At 46.5% G+C, this 10,189-nt stretch overlaps 2 protein-coding genes across 2 annotated transcripts; both read right to left on the minus strand.

Annotated features, from left to right (window-relative positions):
* Positions 1-5,128: 5,128 nt before the first annotated feature.
* LOC123132592 (ultraviolet-B receptor UVR8) lies at positions 5,129-8,145 on the minus strand. The gene is made up of 4 exons (XM_044552422.1): positions 7,749-8,145; positions 6,910-7,126; positions 6,517-6,829; positions 5,129-5,991 (listed from the first exon to the last, which is right to left on the minus strand). Exons 1-4 carry the CDS (start codon positions 8,066-8,068, stop codon positions 5,507-5,509), a joined length of 1,335 nt encoding a protein of 444 aa, XP_044408357.1. The 5' UTR covers positions 8,069-8,145; the 3' UTR covers positions 5,129-5,506.
* Positions 8,146-8,519: 374 nt separating this feature from the next.
* On the minus strand, positions 8,520-9,858 carry LOC123132593 (chlorophyll a-b binding protein 8, chloroplastic). The gene is made up of 3 exons (XM_044552423.1): positions 9,578-9,858; positions 9,421-9,482; positions 8,520-9,323 (listed from the first exon to the last, which is right to left on the minus strand). The coding sequence occupies exons 1-3, from the start codon at positions 9,704-9,706 to the stop codon at positions 8,705-8,707; spliced, it is 810 nt and encodes a 269-aa protein (XP_044408358.1). The 5' UTR covers positions 9,707-9,858; the 3' UTR covers positions 8,520-8,704.
* Positions 9,859-10,189: the final 331 nt, after the last annotated feature.

Consider the following 10,189-nt stretch of genomic DNA (forward strand, 5'->3'; position numbering starts at 1 on the left):
CTCCTTTTAATAGAGAACCGGAACAAAGCATTAGCACATAGTGAATACATGAACTCCTCAAACTATGGTCATCACCGGGAGTGGTCCCGATTATTGTCACTTCGGGGTTGCCGGATCATAACACATAGTAGGTGACTATAGACTTGCAAGATAGGATCAAGAACTCACATATATTCATGGAAACATAATAGGTTCAGATCTGAAATCATGGCACTCGGGCCCTAGTGACAAGCATTAAGCATAGCAAAGTCATAGCAACATCAATCTCAGAACATAATGGATACTAGGGATCAAACCCTAACAAAACTAACTCGATTACATGATAAATCTCATCCAACCCATCACCGTCCAGCAAGCCTACGATGGAATTACTCACACACGGCGGTGAGCATCATGAAATTGGTGATGGAGGATGGTTGATGATGACGACGGCGACGAATCCCCCTCTCCGGAGCCCCGAACGGACTCTAGATCAGCCCTCCCGAGAGGTTTTAGGGCTTGGCGGCGGCTCCGTATCATAAAACGCGATGATTTCTTCTCCCTGATTTTTTCTCTCCGAATGCAAATATATAGAGTTGGAGTTGGCGTCGGAGGGCATCCAGGGGGCCCACGAGGTAGGGGGCGCGCCCTAGGGGGCCCCACCCTCATGAGAAGGGTGTGGGCCCCCTGGTCTTCATCTTTGGCGAGGATTTTTTATTATTTTTTCTAAGATGTTCCGTGGAGTTTCAGGTCATTTCGAGAATATTTGTTTTCTGCACATAAAACAACACCATGGCAATTCTGCTGAAAACAGCATCAGTCCGGGTTAGTTCCATTCAAATCATACAAGTTAGAGTCCAAAACAAGGGAAAAGTGTTTGGAAAAGTAGATACGACGGAGACGTATCAGGGCGCAACCCTAGGCCTGAGGATCGTGCTACTTACACTCCAGGCATGTCCTCTACTGCACGGATCCCTCGTGGTAAGGCCCAGTCTGTTGGCTCTGAGGCCATCTTTGCCAAGGGAGATAAGAAGTCGCTGTTCAAGACCTTGAGCAACATGTTCAAGATGTGTCAGTCAATTCAGCGTCGTCAGATCAAGGAAATCGACAAGGAGAAGCTTGTTCGGCGTGAGCAGAAGGCAGCACGGGCTGCTGCTGGTGAGGAGGTCGGTCCAGGTTCTGAGGACGTCGACAGTGAGGCCACTGCTCGGTCTTTCCCAATGGTCGGGTGGCGTTTTGATGATGATGATGATGCCTCGAGTGCTCCTCCTCTTGTCTAGTGGGTCTCGTGTCACCATTTGTCTCCTTTTTGTTGTCTTGATGACAAAGGGGGAGAAGTGGTGTCGTGTTTCTCGCTGTTGGTTGGTTTTAGTTGGCTTGAGATACTCTTATTTCCTTTCCGTCTGTGTGGTTGTGAACCTCTAGCGTTATTGTGAGACTCTAGCTTTATTATTGAACCGTGCTATTATCCTCGTATGCTTATTGGGCCTCACATTATTTGCTCACCATACTGTGTCATGAGATCTAGGCACCGTTATAGGTTTATTTTGATGAATCTCATGACTTATCAATAATGATCTTGGTCGAACCTCCTATGGGTGTACTAGATGCATTCTTGTTTTCGGGCACACATATAGGGGGAGCTATCATGATCATTATTTGTTCCATGGCCTTCTATCTGTTTATCCTCTTTGCCATGCTCTAACCACGTTGTTATCAATGCACCAAAAAGGGGGAGATTGAAAGTGCTAATGGCACTTAAGCTATTTTGGTGTGATGACAATGTGGTTAGTTGAACTAATATCGGTTGCTAAAGTTTATCTCAGGTTATTGGTTCTAAACGCCCGCGATGGAGATGTGTGACCCCTCATTTCAAAAAGAACAAAGACGTGGTCTTTCGACGCTTCGAAGGTTTAGTTTTGGTTTGCTTCGAGTCGTAGGAAAGACCGCACTATTAAGAGGGGTCTGTGTGGACAAATGTTGTGTGGGAATGCCTTTGCCGAGCCTTACTCTCTTACCCTTCCCACTCCAACCACCTCATATGAACCTAGTGTGTGTGCTGTGGTACTCAGAAAGTTGCAACAGTAAGCTACTGGGTACCCCGTGCGCACGGGGTCTTTTGACCCCGGTGTGCACGGGGTACTGGGTAACTCTCTGGGTACCCCGTGCGCACGGGGATCTTTTGACCCCCCCGCGCACGGGGTGGTGCGATTGTCTCTGGATACCCCGTGCGCACGGGGCTGACTTAGCCCGTGCGTACGGGATCCAATGGGCAGAAATCCCCACCCTCACATGAACACTATAAAAAGGCCCTTCTTCCTCCTCCAACCCTTAACCCTAATGTCTTGTTGAGCTCCACCATTGCTACACCCCATTTTGCTCAATACTCTCAATCCCTCCACCCAAACTTGTTGAAACTTTGGGGACTGGGAGAGCAAGACCCGATCTACAACTTGACCAAACCAAATCGCGTTCCCCGCAACATTTCTTCCCCATTGACTTATTACTCTTGGAGCTTGGGCTCCTAGGCGGTTAGAGGTTCCTTCGGAAGCTTCCTTACTTGTGGTGTGCTCCGGAGAAGTTTGTAAAGATGTGGTGGTCGCCTTCAAGACCAACCCCGAGTGGTTCGAGGCTCATCCATTGGGGGTGACTCGAAGGAGAATATAGTGAGCCTTTGGTGGCATTCCGCAAGCTTTGGCTCCGGCACCGCTCCAAACAGAGATTAGCTCTTCCCCATGGAAGAGTGAACTTTGGGTTAAAATCCGCGTCCTCGTCTCAGTTGTGGTTAATCCTTTCCCGCACCTTTCTTTGTTGTTGTATGCTTGTTGGCTTGCTAAGTAGTTTGTTGCCTAGCTTTTCTTCTTGGAGCTTGCTTGTCATATAGGTTGCATTCACCTAGTTGCATATCTAGTGAACTCTTTTATCTGCTAAGCCTTAAAATCCACAAGAAAGATTAAAATTTGTAGTCTCCTATTTACCCCCCCTCCCTCTAGTTGACCGTATCGATCCTTTCATACGTATTATATAGTTCTAATTGGAGGGGGCAACAAACGGAGTTGCACATAGTCTACTAGGCAGTTGGCCGGGGCAACATACGAAGTTGCACATCTCACATACCAGGATAGATGGATGGTGAAAACTCCACATTCATGAGGGTAGTGAAAAGTTGCATATAGACAGGGTGGTAAAGTTGCACATCCCACTAGTAGGGGATGGTGTGGATCGGGTGCTAGCAGAAAAACTACACATCCATAAGGAATACAAAAGAAAGTTGCACATCACTGTTAGATAGTTGGCCATCATAGCATATGAAGTTGCACATCTACTGCTAGGCAGTTGGCTGATGTAGTAAATAGTGAAAGCACATCCACGGATAGGAGGAAAGTTGCATGTCAACTACTAGCCAGTTAGCCTCGGCAAGAGACGAAGTTGCACATCTCACTCCAAGAGGGTAGTTGGGGGGTGGAGGTGCCATCAGTAAAAACTGCATGTCCACAGGATAGGTGCGAAGTTGCACATCCACTGCTAGATGGTTGCACAAAATAGGTATTAAAATTTCATAAATTTTTTTTATCGAAACATACCCATGCGGGATCTAGTTTCGAAGAGCACGTCGCAATGATTTCAATGATGGAAATGGATCTTAATTCGGATTCGTGGTTTAAAAGTTATGGCTTTTTAAAATCCATAAGTCATGAATTAAATGCTAGAAAGTCATCCACGCCATGCAGTAAAAAAGCCACAACCGAATGCATGTGGATCATTTAATGAACTGTTGATGAGTCGATTTCGTTTAGCCAGTTGAGACCATAAAAATATTTCCTAATCAGATGGAGGAGACAAATACTTTCCAAAAAGTCTGGCTGCTGGGAAGCGTTAGCGAGCCAACGGCTGCTCGCTAAACGCGTCTTTCTTTCTTTCCTTTTTTATTTCTTCTCAACCTCAGGCGCTCAAAAAAAAATCTTCTCAACCTTTGCTAAAAAGAATAATCTCTTTTCAACCTTTGTTTTACTTCTGTTTTCAACCATGTGATATTGGATCTTAAATGTCTTTTTTTTTGCAGGAAAGTCTCTTCCTATTATAAAAATGAAAAGGAGATAAGTATTGTAATCATTGGTGGTGATACTTACGGTTACCCCCAACAACAGGCAGTGGTGCCAACAGAAAGTTGGGGACGGCTGATGAGACTGCTTTGAAGTAGGGATCTAGCTACCCGGCTTGTTGGGCCTTATCGTTGCCAAGAACCCCTATTTCCCTATGAGAAACTTAGGTTACTTCTTTTCTAGAGCATACAGATTGCACTTTGTTTACTCCTTTGTTCAAAAGTACAAGCACATTTTTATTGGTCAAGTTTAAAGTTTGATCATGAATTCGTTTTTCAAATACATTGCTAGTCGTCGCAAACAAGAAAAGAATGCAGTGCTAGCAGTTACAAATCGCAACTACTTCCTCCGTTCCTAAATACTTGTCTTTCTAGGCATTTTAACAAGTGACTACATACAGAGCAAAATGAGTGAATCTACACTCTAAAACATGTCTACATACATCCGTATGTAGTAGTCATTCAAAATGTCTAGAAAGACAAATATTTAGGAACGGAGGGAGTAGAAAAGAAAACACTATTGAATACAAACGCTATTGTATCGATTTTTGTGAAGTAACATGCATATCATTTGCTTATGTTTGTCAAAACTTGAAGTTGGACAGTCAAAATTATGCAATATACTCCCTTTGTTTCAATGTAAGACGTTTTTTGACACTGCATTTTGAGACAGAGGAAGTATTTATTAATGGTGGGAGTACTATGCATGGCAAGTAGTAAATCTCCATGGTCTTTGAATTGAGCTAATGGCTATGCTCTCAAATTTTGATGGACATCACTAGCTATGGCAATATGTTCAAAAATAATTACACGAACAACAACAATGTAAAAAAGATACCAAAGTTCAAAATTTATCACTATACAACACCACCTTGTAAAAATGTTTTCTTATGGTAAGAAAGTGCTTATTACACCATTCAAAACACAATTTTCTGGATATCAAAGAGTTTGCTTACTTAAAGCTTTTGAATGTAGAACAATTACATGATAAGATTTTTTTTAACAAACCAACGGTACTACTTTTACTAGTCCATTGGAGAGCCGAGATGTTAGCAATAGAACATTCACAACAGGATTTAAAAGTATGTACATGTAAACAGACAAGCTACAGAATTGCACAGGAGGAAGCCTGGGAATGCACATGAACTATCTCAACATTTTCCCTTCAAGACCAAAAAACCCGTCAAACTCCAGTATCACCACCAGAGATGATGCTAACACAAATATTTACCATGATGGACGAGCATAAATACATGGAAACATTACATGGAAGTGAAAGGTGACAGACACAATTCTGAAAGCGTGTGAGTACTAGTTAGCATCATAAGTTCATAACTATGTTTGAAGATCGCATCCAGTTGATAGCAAAACTGTTCCAGTGACTACTGCAACAATCAATATCCTTCCCTAAAGAAGCAGCCCAGCCTATTCTTTAACCAATATGAGATTATGGTCCATCCCTGTGGCGACTTGTAAGACCTCTACTCCTTCCAAGGTATCGATGAGACAAGGCTCTGCCTCATCCATTGAACTGCCCAAACCTAGTCTGCCATTTCGGCCAGATCCCCAAGCCCAAACTTCTCCTTTCGACATGAGAACAATGGAATGAACACGGCCAGCTGCAGCTGTTATTGGGTTCTCACCAACCAGATAGTTGACTAGTGCTGGGGCATCCTCTTGACCAGGTCGTCCAAGCTGGGAGCTGCAGTTCCATCCCCATGATAGAATACCAGTTTTAACATTGTCAGTGCCTTTGGTTGATATATGGCACAGAGCAAGCGAGTGGCCAGCACTCGCTGACACAGAGAATGGGATGTAGCTTATGTCGACGGGAAGCAATTTGGCCCAGCCTGACTTCCTACCAAGTTGTCCATAAGTGTTGTCTCCACCACTCAGTACGGTGCCATTAGCTGGTTAATACGTAAATCACATGAGAGGAATATAAATATAACGGAACTGAAAACTCTGACACCCCCCAAAAGGTACAGTTTTAGATGATTGTTGTTCATTTGTCCAAAGCTGTGCATTCCTAATATAATATCTCTGTTTTGGTGCTCATGCATTAAAAAAATCTCCGTCATACTACATGCCCAAGACTTTATGCTTTCACAGCAGCCCAGCTCCTAGTTTTCTATGTTAATACAATGAACGAATCAAATAAGAATAGTCAGAAAGAATGCTGGTGCTTGAAAAACCTGATGCAAATTGGCAATATATATTTACTATTCATTTCTGAAAAATATAAAGCTGCTATTTCCAAGTTCGAACTCATTATGAATACTAAAAAAAACAAATATTGCAGATGCAACAATGCCCTACGTCTTATTAAACACTACTGCCTTCAGAGAGAGAGAGAGAAATAAGTACAGCAGAAACATTATGCATAGCAAGTGCGCATAAGAGCTTCAATTTTGTAGGTGAAAAGAAATACTCACAGCAGAGAATCAGGGAATGATCAAGCCCACAGGAAACATCAGACACGTCAAGATGAGTCACTTCATGAACAAGAGAAGGTTCCCAGATGATGGGCATATTGTCCTCGCTCCGAATTTTGTCGACAACCATCTTTTCAACAGCCTCCAACATTGAACTTGAATAGTTATCCTTTGTTTTCCCAACGTATTCTTGTGGAGAAGGTGCCTCGGTACTTTGACCCATATCTCCTAACCTTCCATTTTCTGAAAACCCCCAACCGAACAGCCCTCCATCCTTTGTCAGTGCCATGGCATGCCCCCATCCAAATGATACCTACCATTTTCGCTTCATTAAAACATTGCCTCACTAGTAAGCAGCATCCAATTAGTTCATTTCAGGGCAAAAGTTATCACCTTAACAACATCGTAACCAGCAAGGGCCTCCACTCTAGAAGGCATTGTGGCCTCCACAATGTCTTTGCCAAGCCCAAGTTGGCCACGCTTTGATCTCCCCCATACCCATAACGAGCCATCGCACCCAATTGCTGCGGAAACAACACCTGAAGCGGATACAGCTCGAACTTGAACATTCTCCAATCCTCTCACCTGTTCTGGATTGCTCCAAGTATTCCTGTCATTTAGCAGAATGGTAAAGCATTGCACCTATACACTTGGTAAGTGTTAAATAACACCTATGAATAACACAAATAATAGGTTGAGGTTTTGAGCTACAATTTTAACTCATGCCATTGGCTAGTATTTTATTTAAGGCTAGCATGGGCAAGAAAAATATGGGTGCATCATATCAGTTTGGTTGATGTATGCTTTCCATGTTAAGGTTTGAATGCTCTGATCAGAATATACTCAATATGAAAGCTGAAAGCAGTGCAAGGTGTGCGCGTGCGGCATACATCAGCAAGTGGCCACGTTATTATATTTCAATAAAGAAGTGACCACGTTATGTGAGCCATTCTTCAGCATCTTTGTTATGCTGGTAGCACTGAACAAGCACATCACTGTTGCTCATTATCTGGGCCAGAAAGAAATGGTGCTGCATATACTGGAATAAATAATTCATCGCTTTGGCATGAACTCATACTGGCATACATAACCCCTATCATGATACTCTGCAGACTTCAGTAAAATTGCAATGGGTATAATTGATTTAGGTAAGTGACACCAACTCATTTAGTTCAATTCATATACTGATTCGCCCCGAAGGGCAGAGGAGATGGGGAGGAGGGTTAGATCACCTCGGGGCCTGGAGCCCGCGGCCGAGCTGGCCCTCTTGGTTGCGCCCCCACGCCCAGACCTCCCCGGCAGAGGATACGGCGAGGGAGTGGTAGTGTCCGGCTGCGACCGCATCGACGGACGGCGGGAGGGAGGGCACGGGCGTGGGGACGTAGACGTCCGCGGCCGGCGCAGGCTGGCCCACGGCCCCGTGGCTGTTATCACCGAACGCGTACACTACGCCGGAGCGCAGCGGCGGAGGTGTCCCGCCCGCTGCAAGCGCGGATAGGAGGCAGCGGCGGAGGCGGGAAGCGCAGGGGCGCGCGCGGAGGAGGGGAAGCATCTGGGCAGGGCAGCCGTCGAAGGGAGGCGAAAGAAGACGGCGACGGCTGAGTCGCGGATGATCTAACCGTGGACCGGTGAAAAGCTGGCCCTATTCCAACGCGTTTCTTGGCCCGGCCCAATTTAAGAACTTCATCACTGTAAGCATAGAGCCACGGAGTTTATTTGTTTTTTCTGCGGGAAGAGCCACAGAGATTTGCATACTGTGATAAGCCTTTTCCCAAAATGCACGTGTATTTTCTTACAGCAACAATTAACTTTATTTTGTCAGAAAAATCACATATACTACTCAGTACGTAGTTTTTTTTGTAAAATAACCATTTTTTCATGAGAATTATAAAGAAGATGCAATAAGGCCGCTGTCATCATAATCTAGCCGCCCAATTGCACGTACGATATGATCAGATGAGGGCCAGGGAAAGAAAGGCGCAGAAGTTGGTTGGTGAAGATGATGAGAGATGCAATGCACTAATTTTCATAGCACGATATAAATATTACAAGCATGCACGCAGCACGCGTACAAATTTACATTTTACACCCACCCTCGCATGTATACCTCTCGCACGCTCACGTTTCCCACGACGACGGGTACCATGCACAGGACGACGATGCTCGGATCGGATCGGATCGATTTCGCCTAGTGGAACTTGAGGCTGGTGAGGATGTTGTTGTTGACGGGGTCGGAGAGGTGGTCGAGGAGGTTCTGGAAGGGCCCGACGCCGGTGAAGATGGCCTGCAGGGACATGCCGAGGAAGGCGAGCATGGCGAGGCGGCCGTTCTTGATCTCCTTGAGCTTGAGCTCCTTCATCTCCTTCTCGCTCTTGGTGCCGAACCCGAGCGGGTTGAAGATGGGCCCGCCGGGGTAGGCGGGGTCGCCGGAGCCACCGAGGTACTTCTCGAGGCCCAGGAAGTACTGCTTGCCCATGGAGCCCGGGTTGTACCAGTCCTGGAGCCGCCGGTGCTCCGCGAAGCCGATGAGCGCCATCTCGAACACGAAGAGCGTGTAGGGGTCGGCCCAGTACTGGTAGGTGCCTGCCGGCGGGATCGCGCCTGCCTGGAACCACGGGATCGCCGTCTCCGGGGGCACCAGACCCACCTTGCCCAGGGCCTCCGGGGCGATCATGCCCACCACCCCCATCATCGCCGTCCGGCCGTTGAAGATCTCGCCGTAGGCCAGCCACCTGGGCTCGATGAACCCGCCGGTGCCCTCTGGGTCGGACAGCCCCAAGGGGTCGAAGCCAAAGTCACCGGGCAGCCTGCAAAGCACAAAACCCAACACCTCCTAAATCAGCTTCTCTCTACCACACTGCCAATACACATACACCAGGTGTAATATGTTGCCCCGCGACTTACGTGCCGTCGAGGTAGGTGAGGGACTGCTTGGACGCAAACCACAGCTGCCTGTTGTCATTTTGCTGAAAGAGAAGAAGAAGAAGAAAGTTAGGAACTACTCCAGCTAGCTCTCATCAGATCAAAAGAGAACATGCAGCATGACTAGAGTCGAACTGACCTTGGCAGGGGGGCTGGAAGATGCCCTGACGACGAAGGGGGACTTCCGGGAGGAAGACGACCTGGAGATGGAAGACTGCAGAGGCCTCCCCAGCAGCTGCCTCCCAGAGAGAAGACCCTGGGCCGCCATTGTTCCTGCAAGCTCCTCCTCCTCCTGCTCCGAGAGATGAGGCAGGCGTGGTGTGTGGTACAGACTGAGATGAAAGTGTGTGCTCCAAAACTCACCCACTGCTACAAAAGGAGAGAGGAACGTGCGCCTGAGGCTGGGCGGGGGTGGGGCCAGGGAAATCTTATTCCGATGTGAGGTGGAGCCTCAGCGGATGAGGGCATCTGTGGACCCAGTAGAAGCCCGCCATGTGGCGGGTGCGCTGGGATAAGGAGGCTGCCACCTGGCCTCTCATCAGCTGAGGCTGCTTAACTGCATTCCCTTGGCTCAGATTTTTCAGCAGCTTGTGGACAGCACAGACAGTTGCAATTTTTGTGTCTGGCTAGAGAGTATGCATTCCGTGGGATACGAGATATCATGGTTGCCCATATGAGCCTATCATGTATCACCATCTGGATAAGGGGATCTTTCGGATTACTAAATCACCAAATTTCTTCAATAAATTAA

This window comes from Triticum aestivum, chromosome 6A (assembly GCF_018294505.1).
Source record: "Triticum aestivum cultivar Chinese Spring chromosome 6A, IWGSC CS RefSeq v2.1, whole genome shotgun sequence".
NCBI lineage: Eukaryota > Viridiplantae > Streptophyta > Magnoliopsida > Poales > Poaceae > Triticum > Triticum aestivum.

Bases quoted from the DNA above. Each gene is read 5' to 3' on its own strand.
- LOC123132592 (XM_044552422.1), bottom strand. From the start codon at position 8,068: ATGCTTCCCCTCCTCCGCGCGCGCCCCTGCGCTTCCCGCCTCCGCCGC. The intron at 7,127-7,748 runs GTGATCTAACCC...GCTAAATGACAG, and splicing joins CGCGGGCTCCAGGCCCCGAG to GAATACTTGGAGCAATCCAG. The intron at 5,992-6,516 runs GTGAGTATTTCT...CGTATTAACCAG, and splicing joins TCATTCCCTGATTCTCTGCT to CTAATGGCACCGTACTGAGT.
- LOC123132593 (XM_044552423.1), bottom strand. From the start codon at position 9,706: ATGGCGGCCCAGGGTCTTCTCTCTGGGAGGCAGCTGCTGGGGAGGCCT. The intron at 9,483-9,577 runs GTCAGTTCGACT...CTTCTCTTTCAG, and splicing joins CTTCCAGCCCCCCTGCCAAG to CAAAATGACAACAGGCAGCT. The intron at 9,324-9,420 runs GTAAGTCGCGGG...TGTGCTTTGCAG, and splicing joins CTCACCTACCTCGACGGCAC to GCTGCCCGGTGACTTTGGCT.